Below are 23,294 nucleotides of genomic sequence, written 5' to 3' on the forward strand. Positions count from 1 at the left end.
CTTCAAATTAAGTGTGCTGCAACATTAAACATAAAAATGAAATCAATCTATTTAAGGATTAACCTAATGACAACAGCATCACTGATTTAAAAGTTAAAACCTAACTTCCACAATTCAATATCATTAAAATATGGAATTTGAAATTAATTTAAATTATGTGCATGTGGTCATACTACCAGAGTTTGTTTATGTAACCACGCTATGAAGAAAGAGAATAAATTCACAAATCCCAGCACAGAACAGAAAGGTCTGTAGCTACTACCAAAGTGACAACTCATTCAGTTCAACTAATTCCTGTTAGTGATTCATTTGAATTACAGTTTTTTCTAAAGACCATGGCTGGCATCCACATCAATGTGTAGAACTAATACCTGTGCACCCTTCCGAAAGTCACTCTTCTCCACTTCAGGTAACATATGATCTGAATACCTGCCAGTTCCATGTGGACCAGGATCGATGAAGCTGGAATAAATAACAAACAAGCATAAGTACTGACAAAAAATCAAACTGACAAGACAAGAGCCAGTTTACATATATAAGGCATTATTTGAGTATGATTTTGTTAACAAGTGTTGTAAAAAAGAAATAACAGAAATTTTTAAAAGCAATGTCCGCACCAGTCAATGAAGCTGATATTGGTATACATTAGATAGTTGTACACGAAGTTAAAATTACGCAAAGGTATACAACTGCAATGCAAGAGAGAATTATTAAGAAAAATGTTAGCATCAAAATTCAGCAAGAAAATTTATTTTTTACAGGGATTATAATCCATTCACCTGTCAGAAAGTAATACAAACTGTTGATTGTCAGGGTCTTTCAGTGCATTAGCCAAGAGGCGTTTTTCAGCATCAACCATCGAGATCTTTCCCCACACTACCTGCAAAGGAAAGCAAGACATCCACTCAGAATTTTGAACACACAATGATGACAATAATGATGACAACTGCCAGAACAACAATACTATTAACAAATGTTTTATTAAGTTTATACTAATTCAAACTCCACCTGTGGATTCCTATATACAGCAGGTCCCAAGCCTGGAGAAAGGTTGCACTAGGTAGCCAACAGCTAGTGTAAAACTCGTCTAATCAAATAACATGAATCCTAGACAAATGATAAATCACTGAGGCATAACCCTTCAAAGTGGCACATTAACTGCTTACGTGTAATGAAAAATGGGAGGCACATTGTATCAGCACCCAAAAGTAGTGTTAAATCCACACAAGGGTTCTCACATCTTTATGAACCAATGCAAGTAAAGAGGTTCGTCCATAATCATAGGCTAAGCATTGGATCATGGACTATTGGGGCTGTGAAAAGAAAATCTATGGAAGTGGTGGACATAATGATTAGGAGAAAATTTTATATTATGAAGTATGAACCTCCAAGCAATGATATGGGTTGGAAAGAAGGCTGCAATGTTGACAGCATCTGGAAATGAACTTTGTTACTCAGAGAAGGATTGGGCAGAGACCGGAGTGGAGATTATTTTGGATAAGACTTTAAAGGATGGGGCAGTGAATGCGAACAGAATAAGAGATTAATATTATTGCAACTAAAGTTGTTCTAGGTAAGAGAGAATGAATATTGTTAGTACATATGCACCATACGTAGGGCAGGTAAAGGACAAAAAAACAAATTTTTTTGGAAGGTTTAGAGAGGTTTGTACAAGAAATACCTAAAGGAGAGAAGATCATTATAGGCAATCATTCAAATTGCCATATGGGTAGAGAATGGATGATTATAGATGTACAAGGAAGTTATGGACTTGGAGAAATACACGAGTAAAACTGTTTTGGATTTTGTCACCGACATATGTGCTCATAACAAGACAAACTCTACTTATGAAAAACATAAACATGAAATTAACAAATATCTACCTCCATTAACTCTTAAAAATAAGAATCTCACTAACCAAAATCTATCAGAGCACCAGGGAATGGGGACAAAGAAATATTAAATTTGTTTACGCCATTAAGTTCACAAACCTTGTCACTGCGAATTTCCCGATTGATAAAGTAACGGCTAAAGTGTACAGGTTTATCCTTTGATGCATGCACATAGACAGAGAATTTGCCTTCATGGCCCTGACAGAATAAAACCCTTTTGTTAGTGCAAGTGACACTCAGAAGGAAAAGAATTAATTTCCATCAAATCGGCATAAATGTGTACGTGACAAGAGGGCTACATTTTAACCAACAATCATGCGCTTGAAAAATTAAATTAATCTAAAGAAACAACAATTTTGCCCTCTCCAAACCAACTTCCAACAAGAAAATACATTGGAATATCAGCTTGTGTGGATTTTTAAAAAAAAAGGGCAAAGTGCAGGGTGGCCTGTTACTTGGCTTGGGGAACAGATTGGCCCTCCTACTTCCAAAGTGGCCAATGAAGCCCTCCTACTTTCAAACTAAGAGCCACGCTATCTCTTCTGTCTGCTTGCCAACAGACGGCGTTTAAACACCTTCCAATGCCATTTGGGTCTGTTAACAGAGCTTCTTCTTTTTTTTTTCTGTAAGTCTGTTAACAGAGCTTCATTCATTCACTTCATTAACAGAAAGCACATCTTTTTTTAACTCCTTCAAGGATCAAAATCTCTTCTTATGAACACAATAGAAACTAAGATTTGAGAGTAAAGCACAGTGACAGCAAAAGACACATGGCAAACAAAGGCCAGGCACAGCAAATTCAGACTGAACCAAGCCTTTTTATGGTTCAGAATTATTTTTTACCATTTCCCTTCTCCATGTTGGTCTGTTTAACCAGTAAGAAAGAGGTAGATTGTAGATATTTGAACTGTTTGTGAAATAAGAGAATTATATGCATAATTGGGAGTGGAGCATGGGAATAGTTGAGTTGCAATTGTGAAATAGTGATGGTTGTGTTGTAGTTTAATTGTTGGTAGGTAATTGTAAAGAGAGGTGAATTTTGAAATCTGTGTAGTGTAATTGTTTGCTGAGTAATTCTAAAGAGATTATTGTAAAATTAGTTTGAAATCCAGTGTAGTGTAATTCTTGTGTTAATTTTCTTCTTGGAACAAATTGTGTGCTTGTCTTACTTTGTGAATTGGGTGCCTACTGGTTGTACAAATAAGCTACATTGATTGCTCTTTATTGTAACAGAAGTTAGGGTCACTAGATTCTGAAATTATGGCATCACAATCCAGCACTACACAAAGTCAACCAGTATTTCCTTGTCGCATCCCATCGCATATGCTGTGTGACTGTGGATTAAGGGTCACAAGGTTAACCTCATGGAGTGACAACAACTGTAACACCCAAATTTTTAGAAGGAGATAAATCCAAGAGAAAATAAGATTTCTAAAACCATTGTAAATTGGGATAACTAAATCATAGTTTCAAAGAAAAGAGGATTGAGTTCAGATTCTAAATGCAGATTGAGATAAGAGGTATTATCAAAGTTCTGGAGAAATTTAGATTAGGCTGGAAGTTTGAATTGACAATAAATTTGATTTCAGAAATTAAGTCTTATATAAATTAGGAAGAATCATAAGGAGATATATATATATATATATTATTGGAAGAAAATTTGAGAAGGATAAGGATTAGGTTTAATTTAAGAATTGGAAACAAATCAATTCCTTGTAGAAGAAAAAATTATTCATCTAAAAGTTTGGAGGCAAAGCAAACCAGTTCCTTGTTGAAGAGGGATTAGAATTAAAGATGCAAATTTTAAGGATAAATTAGAAGAAAGACCAATGTATTATCTTATTAAGATTTGATAAAGATTATCATTAATTGGGGAATTAGAAATAAAAGGGGAAATTGAATAAAAAACCAAAGAGGAATTGGATGAACCCTAAGAATCGTATAATACAAGCTTAGTGGAGGATTAAATCACCAACCTTTGAGCTATGAGAATCAATGAGAAGAAAAGTGGCTGGATATTTGTGGATTTCTCTACAAAGAGGTTAGGTGAGTGGCTATTCCTGTACTTGTATGCTTTGATAATTATTCCCATGCGTGATTGACAAAAATTATTTTGACATGATATAAATTCTCAATTCTATTGCTCTATGTATATATAGACATGAATTGTTGATTTGAAAAGAAATAGAGAATGTGGAATTGTGAAATTATTTTGAAAAGTATGAAAAGAATTTTGTGAAGGTGCCAGCATATGGTTATACAATGCTGTAGACTTGCACATTGGTAGACTCTAAAAACTAGGTGTACTAGCTAGATCCAGGAAGAGTACTATATTACCCTATGTGTGGGTGAATCCTTGAAGTAGGGATACTTGGTAGATTAGGGAAGAGTATTGGGTCACCTTGTACAAATGTTGAACTTCAAGAACTAGGTGTATGACTAGTTATTGGCTAAAACTAGGGAAAGTACTCGGTCCCTTCTTGCAATGATAAATATAGACTATATCGCTACTGAAATATTTGTTGAGATGATAATTTATCTATATGGTGGAAAAATTGATAGCTACATCATGTGTTGTGGTATATTTATTATTGGTGATACTTGCTATTGCATGGGGAATATGGGTGAAACTTTGAAATCAAATTTTGTTTTATTATATGTATGAAATCTCTATTTCAGATATTGATTTTTTATAAGGGATAACCTTCACTGGGCTTTAAGCTCACCGTTCTCCCTAGCATACTTTCTAGACAAGCAAGATTAACAAGGCTAAGCATGGATTTGGATTCAAGAATTATCAATGGACTCAATTTGGGATAGTTTAATTTTTAGTTATTTTTGGGATAATATAAAAGGATCTTTCGGTTCCGAAACTTTAACTCTCGACTTAGGGTTCACGGCAGGTCACAAAACCCATAGGGGGGTGTGATAACAACCCAGGAAGGAGGTTAAGTGTTTGAAGTGTAGTTAATTTTATCTCTGTTAACAAACCTAAATGGGCATTGGAAGGCATTCAAGCGTCATCTGTGCCAAACAAACAAAAAGGCTAAGATGGCCCTTTGACTGAAAGTAGAAAGGCTTCATTAGCCCTTTTGAAAGTAGCAAGTCTAATCTATGCCAAACACAATTCATCTTTCTCCATTCTGCTCAACCAAGGGCCACAATTTTAGGATCATAAACCACAATATGTTATGAGTTCTTTTATCATCAAGACTCAACTTAATTGCGGCCTCCCGCATTCCTAATCATTACCCATAATAGGGATATGTCTCTTCTCCAAACCAGTGCATCTCATCATGGTCTATGTTGTACATGCATAAACCATATCAACTATTTTTTTTTTTCAATTTGTCTTCAATAGGTGCTACACCCATTATCTCATAGAATAGTCCCCCCCCCCCCCCCCCCCCAAAAAAAAAAAAAAAAAAAAAAAAAAATTCTCTTTCTAGTTTTTCGCATGTCAAACTTGCATTCTCTCCTTGTCAAAATCACTTTGCAAACATTTTGTCTCTTAGGTTCCCAACCAGTACTGGAACTGCCCCCTCTCAGGTACTTCTTAACCTCCAATACTAACTAATCCATTGTTCCAAGTTTGATTTGTACTAAAATTGAATTCTCTATATTCAATTTTACTTCTATTTATCCTAAAAAATCTTGATTGTAAAACTACCATCAGTGACCTAATTTAGCATCCACTCTAATCTTTTGTTTCAGACACTAAAACAATATTGTGCAAATAAATAAGCATGTTTATCAAGTTTCATTTAATAGCTAGAAATACATTTAGTGGATGTGCATACTAAGTGTAGAAAATATTTGAGAGAAAAGAATAACTTGATTTCATTCACTCGGCAAAGGGTGTATAAATACATGAATACAAGATACCTACTCTCTATAGAAGTCTACTCTATTTACAAGATACTTAAACTATTTAAAATACAAACTAACTATCTCTTATTTTTAGGAATACAATTTAAACTTAATCATATTCAAATTGACTTATCTTCTCCTTTTTATCTCTTTATCCTTTCTATAATTTCGCCTGCCTTATCTTCAGCAAATCGACAGCTCCTATATTTCCATACTCCCCCTCAAGCTGGGCTGAATATGTTATTCAGGCCAAGCTTGCAGCTTAATTTATCAAATAATCTTCTTGGTAGGGCTTTAGTGAGAATGTCAGCTACTTGATTTTTTGTAGGAGTGTAGAATAGCTTGAATACTCCTTCTATCTTCTCTTTGATAAAGTGCCTATCGATCTCCACATGTTTTGTCTAATGATGATGGACCAGGGTTTTTGCAATACTAATGGTTGATTGGTTATCACATAATACTTGAACTAGCTCTACCACATTTACTTGTAATTCCTGGAGTGGCCTTCTTAGCCATATTTCTTCACAAAATCCTTGAGCCATGGCTCTGAACTCAGCCTCTGCATTGCTTCTAGAGACAACTGATTGTTTATTGCTGCGCCCAGTGACTAGATTTCCCCACACAAACGAGCAATATCCAAAGGTTGATCTTCTATCTAGGATTGATCCAGTCCAATCAGCATCACTATAGACTTTGATCCCTTGGTTTGTTGTTTTCCTGAACATTAATCCCTTGCCTGAAGTTAATTTTAAGTACCTGAGGATGTAATAAACTGTTTCTAAGTGCTCTTCTTTAGGATCATTCATGAATTGACTTACAATACTCACATAAAAGCCTATATCTGGCCTAGTATGTGATATGTATATAAGTTTTCCCACCAACCTTTGATATCTCCCTTTGTTAACTAGTGTGCTTTCTTTGCCAATATCTAATTTTGTTGTAGATTCCATAGGAGTATCTGTTGGTTTGCAACCAAGTATCCTTGTTTAATTTAGGAGATCAAGAACATATTTTCTTTGGGAGACTAAAATCCCTTCTTTTGACCTTGCAACTTCCATACCTAAGAAATATCGTAGACTGCCTAGATCCTTAATTTCAAATTCCCTTGCAAGGACTTCCTTAAGGCTTTTGATTTCAATAATGTCATTTCCTGTAACAATGATATCGTCCACATAAACAATACGAATGGAAATTTTACCTTCCTTGGAGTGCTTGATAAATAAGGTGTGGTCTGTTTGGCATTGATTATATCCATATTTCTTGACTGTCTAGTAAATCTCTCAAACCAGGCTCTCAGGGACTGTTTAAGTCCATAAAGTGATCTCCTTAGCTTGCATACTTTATTTCTTGTAAGCTTCATTTCAAATCCATGTGGAATTTCCATGTAGACTTCCTCTTCTAGATCACCATTTAGAAACGCATTTTTTACATCTAATTGATGTAAGGGTCAATCCAAGTTTGCTGCTAGGGACAATAAAACTCTAATGGTATTTAGTTTTGCCACAAGGGCAAATGTTTCTTGATAGTCAATACCATAAGATTGGGTGAATCCCTTTGCTACTAGTCAGGTCTTGTACCTGTCAATCCTTCCATCCTCCTTGTATTTTACTGTAAAAACTCATTTGCAGCCACAGGGTTCTTTCCGAGAGGTAAATCAGTGATATCCCATGTCTTATTCGTCTCCAATGCCTTGATTTCCTCAACATTCCTCCACTTAGGGTGTTGAAAAGCCTCTTGAACAATGTGTGGAACCTGCACTTTACCCATATTTGAAACAAATGCACTGAATTTGGGTGAGAGACCCTTGTATGAAATATAATTTTGTATAGGATGTTGTGTGCATGATCTTACTCCATTTCTCAAAGCAATAGGCTAATGTAAATCCTCATCATCAAGAGAAGTAGTGTTCGAATTCTCACCAGTTGCAGGATCTAAATTTAGGTCAGCCTTGATAAAGTCTAGGGCATGTTTGGTCCTTACTCTCCTTCCAGTTAGACTGTCTCCGAGAATAAACTTGAATTTCCTTGGTGGGAGAGGAATTAAGGGCTTATTGGACTGGTTCTTGGGCTGCTAGTTACTGGTAGGTTGCTGATTTTTAGTAGGTGAGGATGGGATATCCCAAAACTGATATTCCAAGGAGTTATTTTGGGTGTTCTCCCCCTGAATATCAGGTTAGGGATAATAGGACTGATTTTCAGCAAATGTTACATCCATAGAAGTGAAGAATTTCTAAAGTTCAGGAGAGTAGCATTTGTAACCTTTTTTATGAGGAGAGTAGCCTAGGAAGATGCATTTGATAGACCTAGGATCAAGCTTGCTCCGAAGGTGGTTGTGAACATGGACAAATGCACAACAACCAAAGATTTTTAATGGGAGTTGGGAAAGAACATGAGTGTAAGGAAAGGTAGTTAGGAGAAGTTGGCTAGGAGTTTGATGCTTGAGGATGCGTAAGGGCATTCTATTAATAAGGTAGGTGGCTATAAGAATGGATTCACCCAAAAAATGTTTAGGAACAATGGTAGAGAACAATAGGGATCTTGCCACTTCTAAAAGGTGTCGGTTCTTCCGTTTAGCGACCCCATTTTGTTGGGGGATATCAACACATGAGCTTTGATATATAATGCCTTGTTGGGAGAGATAATGACCAAGAATCGAGTTAAAATATTCTTTGCCATTATCAGTTCTTAGGATCTGAATTTTGGCATTAACTTGTCTTTGCACCATTGAATGAAACATTTGGAAGATAGAACCAGCTTCAGATTTATCTTTCATGAGAAATACCCAAGTAAGACAAGTATGATCATCAACAAAGGGGATGAACCATCGAGCTCTAGTAATGTTTTTAATCCTAGAAGGCCCCCACACATCACTATGAATAAAGGAAAAAGGGTAAGATGGAGTATAAGATTGTCTAGGATAAGTATTTCAAATATGTTTAGAGAATTGACAAACTTCACATTACAACATAGTGGATCTTGATTCTCAAATAATGAGGGAAATAACATTCGAAGATAAACAAAATTTGGATTTCCAAGTCTATAGTGGCATAACATAGTTGCACTATTATTGCTAGAATGAAAATTAGAGAGATAACCAGAGGGTCTAGAGGAGGAACACTTGCTGATCGGAGCAAGTTTATTGCTAGAAATAGTCTCTTGATGGATATATAGTCACGAACATGCCTTAGCACTACCAATCGTCCTCCCCGAAATCCGAACCTGAAATACACTGATTTTGTGAGAATTTAACCACACAATTATGATCAGCTGACAGTTTACTAACTGATAATAGGTTGCAATCTAAATTTGGCACCAAAAGTACTGAATGTAAGGTTAGATATGTAGAAACAGTCACTGAACCTACTCCAGCAACCTGTGATAATGATCCATCAGCAATTTTCACCACCCAATCTTGTTGGCATGGTTGAAATCCAATTAGGAGATTGTTATTTCCAATCATATGATTCAAAGCCCCTGAAACAATAAAAAAATTACCCTTAGCAGTCAAGGCATCGAGGGAGTTACCTTTATGAGCTATAGAACCGAATGCCAAAGTAGGAGACTGAGTAATCTGAGATCTGCCAAAACATATTTTGAAGCCACTCCATTTGTTCTTTGCTGAAAACATTGGTTGATGAAGTTGTTGTGGTTTCTTCGGTGGAAGCTAAGGATCCTTTACTCCTTTCATGTGTCGGCTTCCAATCAGGTGGCTTCCCATGAATTTTCCAGCAAGTTTCTTTGGTGTGTCCTGTCTTGTGACAATGATCACACCAAGACGCCCTATTTGTTTTTGTTTAGATGAAGTTTGATGGCTCCCCCAGGTGATTAAGGCCGATTGCCCAAGGCTAGGTTGGTAGGTTTCAACATGACCTTCATCTGGCTTTCCTCCGTTCGTACTTCTGCAAACGCCTCTCTAAGACTAGGCAAGGGCTTTGTACTAAGGATTCTTCCTCTCACTCCATCTAGGTTTTTATTCAAACCTATAAGAAACTTGTATAGTCTCTTCTCTTCCACAATTTGCTTGTATCTTATTGAATCATCTGTACACTTCCATTGGATAGTATCACACTTATCCAATTGAAGCCAAAACTTGTTTAAGGAGTTAAAGTACTGTGTAACATGAGAATCTCCTTGTTTTAGATAATCAAGCATGCTCTCTATCTCAAATAATTCAAAAGTATTCTCAATATGAGAGTATGCTTCCTTAGCAGCCTCCCAAATTTCTTGTGCAGAGTTATAAAGGAGGAAATTCTCACCTATTTCGGTTGTCATAGAGTTGATGAGCCAAGACATCATCATGTTATTTTCGAACTTCCAAGCCTTGAACCTTGGTTCTATTTCTCCTGGTTTTGTTATACTTCCAGCCAAGTAGTCATCCTTTCCCTTGCCGCATATAAACATCAACACTGATTGTGACCATTGGAGATAGTTCTAACCATTAAGTTTTAGTCCTGTAATGGCGAACATGTTGTTGTTGTCCATGGTTATAGGATTGTTGTTCGGTAGGGGTATAATCTCGAAGGTTTGGCTGCTGCTGCTGCTGGCCATTGTGAGTACTAGCGAGTTTGCAGTTCCAAGTAAAGGGTGGTTGGGTCATGGCTGATCGGCTGTTACTTCTTTAGGGTTTGGTAATCAGAAGGAAAATAATCCTGCTCTAATACCATGTAGAAAATATTTGAGAGAAAATAAGAACTTGACTTCATTCACTCGGCAAAGGGTGTATAAATACATGAATACAAGATACCTACTCTCTATAGAAGTCTACTCTATTTACAAGATACTTAAACTATTTAAAATACAAACTAACTATCTCTTATTTTTAGGAATACAATTTAAACTTAATCATATTCAAATTGACTTATCTTCTTCTCCTTTTTATCTCTTTATCCTTCCTATAATTTCGCCTTCCTTATCTTCAGCAAATTGGCAGCTCTTATATTTTCACAAGGAATTTAAAAGGCTAGAAATTACTTATGGAGCAAAAGGGAAACAAATGCCTGCTGATTTGATAAAACTGTACAGAAAGAGACTCCTAGCTGCATTACAATTCACATGAAAATGCAGAAATTTTAGCCAGTGTCTGAATGGTTTCCCATCCCTGCTTTTATTAACTTTGTGTTAAACAAATTCATGGTCAACTTCTTGATAAATTGATTTAGGTGCCAGATAACAAACGAATGAGTCTTAATGAGATTGGTTAACATAAGGACTTGGGCATGGACTAGGGCAACATGCCAAAAATGTGCGGTCTTGGCTCAGGCAGCATGTTGAAATGTGAGGCTTGGCCTTTAATTAGGAATAGCAAGATGTGGGCTTGTTTTGATACATTAAGCTTATAGCAACTTCAAATGCATGAGAAAATTAGACACATCTAAAAATGCTATTATACAGTTTTCAGAAGTCTGGACTCTCAAGATTCAAGCTAGTTTTCACCTTGGATAGGCTTTTCAACACAGTTCAATTTTCCTACAATTTTAAAACGTTTTTGGCATATATGACTGAAAAGGATTTAAAGCACAAAACAAATGTGACAAGTCAATATATAAGAGTAGATAAGTGATCCCTATATAATCTATAACTTTTCACCCACAACTCGGTTGACTGATTACTTATGCTTCATATCTCAAAATGAAACCAAATGTAGTTGGTACTTCACCATTTTCAGCTTGGCATAATCGCATACATGGTTGAATCAAAGATTTATGTTCCAATCATTCTGTCCATGTAAATGCAAGAAATGACCCATGGAGGATTTTTTTTTTTTTTTTTGGTTGCCTAATGAACCATGCTTCTAATGCCAAGTTTCATTAATCCATCAAACCTTTAACTACAAACTCTGCCACCTACTGGCACACCTAGTTCCTGCAACACTCGTAAAGGTTAAATTAAAGCAATGCTCAAATGAATTACTGATCATTTTCAAATAGGCTCAGCATCATAAGCTATATTGTAAGGGCAGTTCAAGCATATTTTTCAGATAGATATTGCCAACATCAACCAAATTATTCTAAACAAGAAAGCTACATTCATCAAAAGAAGTTACCCCTCTTTAACAGAAATGGCTTTCAGAAAATTGTGAATGCAATTTTTTAGAAGAAAAAATAATATCTAATGAGGATGCAAGATTAGCATATAAATATGGAAGTCATGTTAGGACAGAAATATCTTACATGAAAAAACATATCCCATAGCCTCTCGAAAGGTAATGGACCTGGGGTCAAGAAAAGGAAAGCAATTTTAGGGTTCTTTGTTTGAAGAGCCGGTGCGCTAAGAATATCCCTAATCACAACTCGGGAAGCAATCTCTTCATCGCTAAACTCCCTTGCAGGAGGAGGTGGGCGCCAATGGGAATGGCCATTGCAACCATTAGAAGAGAACATGTAACATGCAACAGAGTTGTTGGGTGGATAAATATAAGCGCAGATCAAGAACACGCTGACCAAGGTAACCAAGACAATTATCCATTTTGGCTTCCTTAAGTGGGGACGACTGCGAGGACCAGGCAAGATCTGCATGTCCTTCATGCTTAGACGCCAGGCTTGAGCTGCCTTCATCTAAAATTAATTCATAGCAGCTTGATCTTGAAGTGACCTGCACAATTTCCAGTCTCTATCCAGGATCTCTTTAATAAGTGACAACACCTAAGAGCCTACCCATGACCAGCCTTCAGTAAACTGATTTACGCAGAATGCAGGATCTGCAGGTAGAGAAATTTATTAGCAGGTCTCAACAATGTTCCAACAGTTTCATGCACAATATCACTAGGAACAGTGGTAGAATTTAGCTACTTGGCAATTCAGATGGTGAGGGAGATTATATAGTCTGCATTAACATTCCTCAATATGCTACATTACTGAAAAATTAGTCGAATGTTTTTTACAAAGTCAATGACAAAACTGATCCAAGAAGTCAGTTTAAAAGGAGTTCAAAATCTGCAAGAGGTTACGGACAGCTGAATCACCAATAATTGCCTAATTAATGAGTATGATCAACAAATGCCAAGTCTTCATACTCATAATATAACTCTTTAACCAAAAACGCCAACTAAATGATAAGTACTTTGATTAGAATTTGCTTTTAAATTAGCTAATGAACCTATGACATAAACAACTTGTCGAAAGCTTATGGTAATTGAAGCCCAAACAATGACTTGGAAAAATTAAGGTTGGGGATGAAAATTATCGAATAGTAGGTAAAAAAGCACTGGTAGGATTTTAGATTGCCCAGTTGGCCACCCAACAAAACCAACAGATATCCCCTGTAATTAGGGGTTATCATAATAGTCAAACCCACCAAACCCATTTCCGTCAGGATCAAGCAACCCTAATTCAAACCAACTCCGATTCACAACATTCCCGCGGACAGGTATACATATACGTACATGGATGTGGATGGTCAAACCCTGAGATTATTATAGTTTGATGAATGTTCGACCTGGCAGGTACAGCATTTACCATCAATTCACGTCTATAGACATTTAATTTTGACTTAAGAAACCAAAAACATTAACAATGACTAGTATATTTCAAATTCCGACGATTAAGGAACCAACTCTCCACACGCATATGCATAAGACATATCATCTACAGCCCTTTCTCTCCCTCAAGCGAAACGCGGGCAAGAGATGGGAATGAGACGCAATACCTGATTGACCGAAACGTGAAATCAACGGAGAGATCTCTACATACGATGAAATCCGCAAGAGAAAGATTAAGGAGGACGACGTTTTGGATCAAAGAAGATCTAGAGCCAGACCTCGCTGTTATAGTTGATTGAGATGAGATCTAGGGCTCCCAGAGAGAGAGAGAGAGAGAGAGAAGGGGTCGGGGGGGGGAGGGAGAGAGCCACACACACATAGAAACAAACACAAAGACCAGATCGTATATGTACGCTTTTGCATCGAAATACAAAGACTGATATATATAGACGGATGGATATATGTATCCATATATATACCTGATGTGCATACAATAAACAATTGGGTAAATGGCTTGCTTTAGAGACGTTTCGTCCGCCCGTCTGTCTGGCTGCCTGTCTGTTGTTTCCTCGTTCTTCTCTCTCTCTCTCTCAGAATTTTCTCTCAAATTTTCTCGCTCGCCGTTCGCCTGGAATTGGACAGAAAATTAAAGCAGCGGCTGGCTGGCTATTTATATTTTCTGCTTTAAAATATTAAGAACAAAATAAAAAAAATCATTTTTCGTCTTTTCTTTGTTTTTTTGATTGTATATTATTAATTGATTGAAGGTGACTGAAGGCGATGGGGCTGGCTGGTGGTGGCTATTGGGCGAAGAGTCTTCCAATTCTGTTTGGGCAAAGTGTCTTGATGGCTTTGGCTGGCCCCACGTGGACTTCCTTTCCTTTTCTCCTCCAATTTTTGAGTTTTAAATTTTTTTTATTTAATTTAGAATACTTTATTAATTAATAAATTATTATTATTAATCTGAGATGCTAATGTCATGCATGCAATCTTAACGGATGAAGCAATTAAATTGACGTAAAACAAGACTTTGGATCTATTCAAATTGGATATATTATTATTAATATTATTATAAATGAGGCCATGCGTAAGAAGAGCAGAACTAATTCCCATCCCATGTAACGTCAGGAATTGGAATGCTATTGCTGCCGCTGCCAGTGTGAACTTACACTTATTAGGCACTTTTAACTTAATAATAATTTGGACGGAAGGACTAGTAAAAATGTCTGTAATCTTTCGTATTGAATGCATTTGCAACAATTCGTGCACATAATCTTGATTATGTCGAGACTAATAACATCAAGAAGGATCATCCAATATATAATTTAAACTTTTAGTTCTTTAATTCACTTTCTCCGTTGCATATTTTTCCGTTCTCTATTTCATTACGATTTAGATTTCATAAGATTACCTCTCAATAGGACCGGCTCAAGGGCTTAGGGGCCCTAAGCCATCACTAATTTAGGAGCCCCAACCCCTTAATAAAAAATTAAAAATTTATTAATTTTATTTTAATAATAAAATTAAAATAATTATTTATTAAACTAAAAGAATTGAGTTTAAGCAATTACCTCACCGATCTATCCCTTTCAGGCGGCAGTGCCTCCCAACAACCACTAGTAGCACATTATCAGCATCCATCCCTATTTCAGCTAGTCTTCCACCTTCAACCAGAGTATACAATTCACTTGAAAATAGACCGTTCATATCCTTATCCATTAAAGGGCAAAAACGGTTCGTCATCATCGAACCCATCTCCGCAGCCTCAATTTGAGTGGGGCTTAGATGCCCTAAACGTCAAAATCTGTGTATATATAAAGTTACTGCTGTTAAATTGTATATATATTGAGTATATTTATTATATACACCCAAATTATTTATATTATTATATAAGAATAATACTAACCACAAGCATCTAAAAGATATATTTAATTTGTTTTCACACATGTTGTATTTATACATATTATTTTTAATATTTAAATAATTTTATTAGCCGATGATAAATACATCATATTTTAAACTATTTAATTAATTAATAAAATTATTTGAATGTTAAAAATATTATAATATAATAAATACACATAAATAAGATGTATTTATTGATACTTGGGATTACTGCCTTAAGCATTACCTATTATATAAATACAAGTTATGTTAATTATTACCTTTAGAATCTATATATCTATATATATATTATAACAAAACAGCCGTCAAATTTTTTCCCGCCCATTTTCAGTTACTATTTTGATATTTTATTATATTTTTTTAATTTTTTTTACTTACCTAAAATAGAATTTTTATAGGTCATTAATTAAATCTTGGAAATGTAGTTCTTGGAACATGTAAATGGTTTTTTTATAATTAAATAGTGTTTGGAGAATGTGTAATCATGCTGTATATGAAGAGCCAAAATAAATATTATTAATTTATCCATATTATTAATTTTTAAATATTAGCATCAAATTTTAATTGAAATAAATTACAGAAAAATGAGACTTTTTTAAATCGGGAGAAATCTTGAAATATTAGGTAATACTGTTGAATACCGACTGTCAAGTAAATTTTTTACTTTATTTTTATTTATATATAGTTTAATTAATTTAGATTTATTTTTTTATAATTTTAAATGTTATAATTTTATATATAAATTAAATGTTATAATTTTATTTTTTAACTTTATTTTTTTTGTTGCTTTTTAAAAAATGTGACATGTCTTAAATGTAATAATTGATTGTTAGGATCTAGGTAGCACGGAAACGCGTTCGGAGCGCCGTTTCGGCGTTTCCGAACCGTTTCTCGTTTCGAAAACGGCCAAAACGCCCAGAAACGAATTTTGGGCGTTTCTGTAAATTGCGAAACGTATGGGGGCCGTTTCGCAATTTATTTAAACATATTGGAAACGCGTTTCACACAGAAACGCGTTTCCATTTCCAGCAACTAGCAGCCTTGCATTTTGGAGGCAAAAAATCAGCTGTTCAGCGCCCGCCCACGTTGCACACATCTCCAAAGGAACACTGCCCAATGCCATTTAATGCTCATTCTTCTTCTTCTTCTTCTTCTTCTTCTTCTTCTTCATTTTTCTGGTTTTCTTCTTCTGGTTTTCTGGTTAAGTTGTTGCTCCTAGTGTTAGCTTTGCCGCCGTCCGTCGTTCCTTCAGTTGCCATCGCTTCTTCTTTCGGTGTCGACCTCGAAGTCTCGCCATCACTTGCTCCTTCTCAGGTCGCTGCTGCCTACTGGTATCTCTCTCTCTCTCTATATATATATATATATTCATTTCTATTTGTGTTTGGATTTATATTTGTATGTATTCTATGTATTCATTATTATTTGAATTTGTATGTGTTCTGTGTGCAGGTATCTCTCTCTCTCTCTATATATATATTCATTTTTGTTTGTGTTTGGATTTATATTTGTATGTATTCTGTGTATTCATTATTATTTGAATTTGTATGTGTTCTGTGTGTGTTTGGATTTGGATTTGTATGTGTTCATTATTATTTGAATTTGTATGTGTTCTGTGTGTTTGGATTTGGATTTTAATGGCTGATTTATGTTATGGAATTAAGAACTTGGACGGATGTATCTGTGTTTGGCGTTTTTATGTATTAGAGGATTGACTTTTGTTATTATATGAACTAATAGGAAACAGAATTTAGAAACTAGTATTGAATTCTTTTTACAATTTTTCTACTTGTTATTAATTTGCTATATATGTTGATCTTGCCCTCATGAATAGTAAAACTCAAACGAGAGCTTTTCTGGAGGCTTGAATTCAATGCATTTCAAATGGTAATCAAAATAAAAATTCTGTTTTATAATGACATAAATGGTATTTGGCATAAATGATATTTGGCAATTTTAACTAATCTTTAATGTAAGGCATGGAGGCTTTAAATAATCTTTAAAATTTAAGTGTTATTAATTAAATCCTCATTCAATCCTCTTTTAAGTCTTATTAACTTCAATCCTCTTTCAATTCTCTTTTAGTATTTTAGTCAATTGTTTTCAAAAATTTTAAATAAATCTTTAAAATTTTCTTTTATTTAGTCTACCAATATCAAAACTAGTGGTTGAAAATGATAAATTATGAACACTAGTTATTGACAATTCACTATTCTTTCATTTACTTACAGATTTATTAATTTAATTCATAGATTTGTTCTTTCATTTATTTATTGATTTATTAATTTAATTTCTAGGTCATATGGCGCAAGCTCATTCAACTTCAAGTTCAGGATCTAACAGTTGTGTTGCATCAAAAAATAAGGATGAGGAAAATAGTCCGTTATGGAAATATGTGACTAGAATTGAGAAAATAGGAGAAGGAGGGGGTAGTTGGAAATGGACTTGTAACTTTTGCGGTTTACAAAAATTTGGGACATACACAAGAGTTAGGGCTCATCTATTAAATATCAGTGGGAAAGGAATTGCTTGTTGTAAACTAAGTAGCACAGAAACGGAAAACGATACGTTTCCGAAACGAAACAGAAACGCTGAAACGGTATTTTTTTAAAAAAGTAAGAAACGGAAACGCGGGGTAAACTGTAAATTTAAAAAATATAGGAGATTTTTTGTAAATATAATTTTTAATATAAAAATTATACAAAATAATTATAATATAATACAAATAAACGTAAATAATAAACATAAATTCAATAATACATTCAAACAAATATAAACATAAATTTCACAATGCATTCAAACATTCATCAACAATATTTTTAAAGTTCTATAATTCTTACACAACTTAATAATTAAAAACAAATAGTAAATTTAAATAACAAAATCAAACCTAATACAATTTATAAAAGTTCATTCAGTTCATCATTCCTTGTCTCCATTAACATCTTCATCAAAAAATATAGACTCCAACTCTGGTTCATCTAGGGAGAGATTAGCAAACTCGAGAACACCCACATCTTCCATACTCCCAAATTCATCTCCACCAACATCCCACATCTTTGTTTTTTCGTCGTAATATTGGGAGGTGTTCCTTGATAAAAGACGAAGATTGTTATGAATAAAGACTAAATCCTCTGCACGTTTTGGAGAAAGTTTATTTCTTCTAAATGAATGAAGAAATGAATAAGTACTCCAATTCCTTTCACAACAAGAGGAAGAAGTAGGTTGGCCAAGCACTTTAAAAGCTAACTTTTGAAGCAAAGGAGCATGTGAACCATAACATGCCCACCATTTTCTAGGTTCCCTGTCATACTTGTTCTGGATAGAATCTAGATCTCCAAATGGCCCACTTTCAAGAGAAAAATTAGCAAACTCATCATCAATAATAGCATGCTCATCTGGATTAGGAAAAAGTCTCCTAAAACACTTCATTCTTTGTGTGGAGACTTCAGCATTCATATGTGGAGCCATTCTACCTTCTTTTTCTTCAAGCCATTTATAACTATAATACCTTCAAAAGACAAAATCAACAAAAATAAATTAAAAAAATAAGTAATACATAAAGTATTGAATTAATAAGAAATGGAGATTAAATTTGAAAATTACCTCGGGTTCAATGAATGAGCTAGGCAATGTAATGGAGTGCTATGTTTTGTCCAACGAGCAAGAAGAATACAATGAATGACATGATAAAATGATGAAAATTCACTTGTGTTTTCATGATTGTAACACGGTTATTTTATTTATTTTTTACTTTTTTATTGTGATTTTCATTTATTGTAATTATTAAATTATATAATTTTTACTTTAACAATTTTTTTTTTTTTTACGATATCCATTCATCCATGCATCGCATGGGTGATCTGCTAGTAATAGTTAAGAAATATTAAATACGTTTATTTTTCAATACATATTTATTATATCCCATTTTATTTTATTTTTCTTGATTTACCTGAGGATGAGATTCCCAAACCATAAATATGAGACAACATATTTATCCTAGTTTAAGTTAATTGAATTGGCTCAATATTCAGCCTCTGAAACCTTCCGAGAGCAGTTTTCTTTAATTCAAAATGATTATAGTATAATCTCTTACCCTCGCAATTACAAGATTTCAAGATTACAAAGACTATTTTGTTCACACAGTCTTTCCTCTATCGACTTTCTCGTGATAATGAAATACTATATCTCTATGCCTAGATTGTTGTCCTATTTGTTTTAGACCTAAGAGAGAATAGAGGAAAATAGTATTGTCGGTGCTATATCTTTCTTTTGTATCCATTCCAATATCTCAGCTTTACTTCCAATGGAACATTTGGACATTTTCTTGAATTTTTTCCTAAATCTGTATGTGACAAATGAAATCAATATATACATATATAGACAAATCAAATATTAATAACAAAATACCAAAAATTTCAAGACCTCACATGAAATCAATAAACAAAAATTCTCTGAATGAAATACATTTGTAAGGCCTCACATGAATACATTTGTAAATCATACATCTAAATGAAATACATAAAATTTTGTTTTCTTTTATTCTTTAAATAGTACATAATTAACATTAGTTGACATGAAAATTTCATATACATACAACTTATCTTTAAATTATGGGTATAGATATTGTCACCCATCAAAGTGATTTATACACCCAAATTTTATTTTAATTTTATATTACTTAAATATCCCTACATATTATTACTAATAAGACCATTTATTCTTAAATATATCTTTCTTTCTCTTAGAGAAAAAAAAAAGAAAAAAGAAAAAAGAAAAAGATTGAGCAGTATTTAGCATCCTTCATTACAAATTTTAAAGCTAAGGAAATCTGAACTCAATGATCTAAGAAAGTGCCTAAAGTTAATTTCAGAATACAAAATCGAAATATCCCACCTAATAACACTAAATGATAATTCAATTAGTTCATCTACTGATCCCAACATCATTGCAAATCTGTCGCATAAAATAATAGGTTTACTTGTTTATATAAGTAGACAAAGATAATGAAGTAGAAGATGAAATCAAACATAAAATTTTGTATTTTGCTTGTAACTTGTAAATAAGTTTTTCAAATTAGCTTATAATTTGAATGAGGAAATGACAAGAATAACACTTCAAAATGAAAAACAAAAACATAGCAAGGATTTTTTGTTTTTAAATAGAGGTTCAAGACTTAAAGTGACATGAAAATATTCAATCATGAGATGCTTGACTATTAAAATAGAATATGAATAATGAGATGCTCGATTATTAAAATAGAATACGAATAATGAGATTCTTAACGAGAATGAGATTCATCGTGTGTTGAAAATTTATTTTATTTATTTGATAAAAGTTTAACAAATTCTTAAATAAAAACCTTAAATTTCACTTTTCATTTATAAAAATTTAACCGATATTTCTCGAATATTTCACGAATAATTTCGAATATTTCCTTGATATTTTGTAAAATTTATACTACAAGTTCACGGAAATAATATTTTACGAAAATATTGCGGATATTTTGATGAATAGAAAATTACACCCCTTATCTATATCGGTACTTTTGATTTACGAAAATTTCGATGAAAATATCGTAAAAATTATGAATATTTTAAATTATGGCTCTGCTTAATAAAAAAGAAAAGTTAACTTTTGAACTAGAAAATGAAAAATAGAGAGAAGGGGAGACAGAGGGAGAAGTTTATCTTGGAATTAATCATCATCTCATCATAATCAAATTGGGGCCAATGGCACGGTATTTATAATGTAAATTGACTCTTAAAAATCACATTAATAATACAAATTTATACAAAAAAAAAATTAATGTAACAAATTGTTATGTGGTATACTGTCCTGCAATTGTGGCAACTTATTTTCCACGCCCAATGAATGCAACCTGTTGGTATTATCTCCTAAGGCCATGGTGATTCTAAAAACATAAATGAGGCATTGCAGGCTTCAATTTGACTTTCGTACCATTATTTGTGTGGAAAATGTTCAAACACTAGAGCAAGTATCAGAGAAATAAAGAAATCTTTGCCCCGAAGGCATGATATAATCAATAAAGTTCTCAAGTTTTTTTTAAGAATAATAGGGAATCGATTCTTAGTGGAGACAAAAATATCTTATTTGGTAGATATTGATCGTGTATCCACTAAAGAATATATAAGTTTACGATTGTATTCGGTTTACTTGAAAGACAAATCAAGAGAAAATTTCGGTCTCTTTTAAGCTTAGGCGGACGAAATCTAAACACTTGATCATAAAAAAAAATAAAAAATTATCAATGCACGTATTTACCTTTTCATAAAAAAAAAAAATCTTTTTAACAATGATGGATGGACAAGAAGCCAGAGGTTTAACAAATGTACTACGGATGTATTTAATAACACATATTTTTCATAAAAAATATCTAATCATATATAATTATTAGATATATTTTTTATGAAAATAATCAAATATCCTTAATTTTTTTATAAAAAAGTTATGTATGATACAAATATTTAAAGTTTATTTTCATGAAATTTATTTTTTAAAGGAGTGAGATGGTTTTTATTTTTTAAGTAATTATTATTTAAAATCAATCAAATTATAATATAAATTTCAACAACAGTCCCAAGCTTTGAGGAAGGCATGCAAATGGCCAATCAATAATGCACCCTAAGTGCCCGCATAGGCAGCTCAATTGGTCAAGAAGAGGGCACAAAGTATATTTTGTGATGAATTTTGGACCAAGACCGAGGATCGAATCTCGTAAATGACAGTACGGAGGTACCTCTCTCCAAAGTGAGGGGGGATTTCTTGTGTGTGATGAGCTCGGGTCTAGCCATTGCGTTCGGTTGGATCACTATAATTAATCTTCTCTCACGTCCTGTTGGGCCAAGTGTGAGGGGGCATCCAAGACAAGCGATTTCACCTTTTTGGACCAATAATGCACCCTAAGCATGTGCTTGATAGCCTATCTTGCTGCTACCTAATAGCTGCTCGCCGAAAAATCCACCAAAGCTATGTTGGGGCAGGAAGGGGTTACGATTCCAAAAAGAACTCATGATGAGTGAAATAGGCCCCAATCACTTTGAGGCCTCCCCGCCGTTTTGTTTGCGTTTTTAATTTTAAATTTATTTTAATAATTTATTTTTTAAAATAAAAAAATAAAAAATATGTTTACTTTAAAATTTAAAAAAATTATTTTATAATATTTTATTTAATAAATTTGATTATTAAATAATAAAATCAACTCTTTTTAATAAAATTCTACAATTAAAATAAAATAATAAATTTGATTAATGAATTGTTACATAAGTGATAATTTATATTAAATATTATTGTAATATACTTAATAATATATTATATGTCATTATAAATTTTTAATTATAATATAAATATTTATATTTTTAAATTTTTAAATAAATATATAATTTTATTTTCATCTGTGATCAGAGATAACCACCCGACACTCTTACCCCATCGACCAACATAAACAGTGCATACATACGTATTTATCATAGATTGAGGGGAGAAGGAAGAGAAAGATGGTTGCAATGGTGATGGCGATGGTGGTGATAACAGTCGACGATAGTCGCGACGGTGATAGTCTTGAAAAAAAGAAGAAAAATGGGGTAATGAATCTAAGAGATTGTTTGCTGGTTGTTGGTTGGAGGCGATAGATCTAGGAGATGGTGGTCGAGAATGGTTGTGGGGGTGGTGGCAATGATGACCTTGAAAAGAGAGGAGAAGGGAGAAGAAAGAGGGAGAGCCATAGCATAGAAAATAGATTATGTTTTTTGTGTTTTGGATTTAGAGATTGATTTGATTGAAAATAACTAGTTTTGAGTTTCTTTTATAATTTTTTTTATTTTTGAAAATGTGTTTTTAAAAATAACAAATATATATTTATTATTTTAAAAAACTAAAAATTAAAAATAAACTGAAAATAATAAAAAAAGACAGTCTTAGTATTTGTTGCCGGTGTTTTAAGTGAATATTGGAATCTGGGATTTGCTTTGCTGTTTATTACTTATTCTGAATGCACGTTGTGCTGTAATAAAACTGCAAACTTATGTACTGATCATTCTTATTTATCCTGTCAGAAGACCACCTAGCTAGGATAAAGGCTTGTTTCTCGATTCTGTTCTGTATACCCGTACAAGCTGCCACAAAGTAGGTTTA

General features: G+C 33.6%; 1 protein-coding gene across 4 annotated transcripts in view; it reads right to left on the reverse strand.

Moving 5' to 3' along the window:
• Window positions 1-13,886, reverse strand: part of LOC127794488 (glycosyltransferase BC10-like) — a 24,882-nt gene extending 10,996 nt beyond the window's left edge. The window contains exons 1-6 of one of the 4 annotated variants that reach the window (XM_052325623.1): window positions 13,718-13,886; window positions 11,932-12,458; window positions 1,992-2,090; window positions 780-880; window positions 618-689; window positions 372-462 (exon numbers count right to left, since the gene is read on the reverse strand). In XM_052325623.1, the coding sequence (XP_052181583.1) occupies window positions 372-462; window positions 618-689; window positions 780-880; window positions 1,992-2,090; window positions 11,932-12,315 (747 nt within the window). In that variant the 5' untranslated portion in view covers window positions 12,316-12,458; window positions 13,718-13,886. Of the gene's footprint in view, window positions 1-371; window positions 463-617; window positions 690-779; window positions 881-1,991; window positions 2,091-8,856; window positions 8,981-9,125; window positions 9,167-11,931; window positions 12,459-13,405; window positions 13,673-13,717 lie in introns of those variants that run through there. The other 3 variants (XM_052325622.1, XM_052325625.1, XM_052325624.1) reach the window with 3 other exon arrangements.
• Between the last annotated feature and the right edge of the window lie 9,408 nt (window positions 13,887-23,294).

Source organism: Diospyros lotus, chromosome 2 (assembly GCF_014633365.1).
Source record: "Diospyros lotus cultivar Yz01 chromosome 2, ASM1463336v1, whole genome shotgun sequence".
Taxonomy (NCBI): domain Eukaryota; kingdom Viridiplantae; phylum Streptophyta; class Magnoliopsida; order Ericales; family Ebenaceae; genus Diospyros; species Diospyros lotus.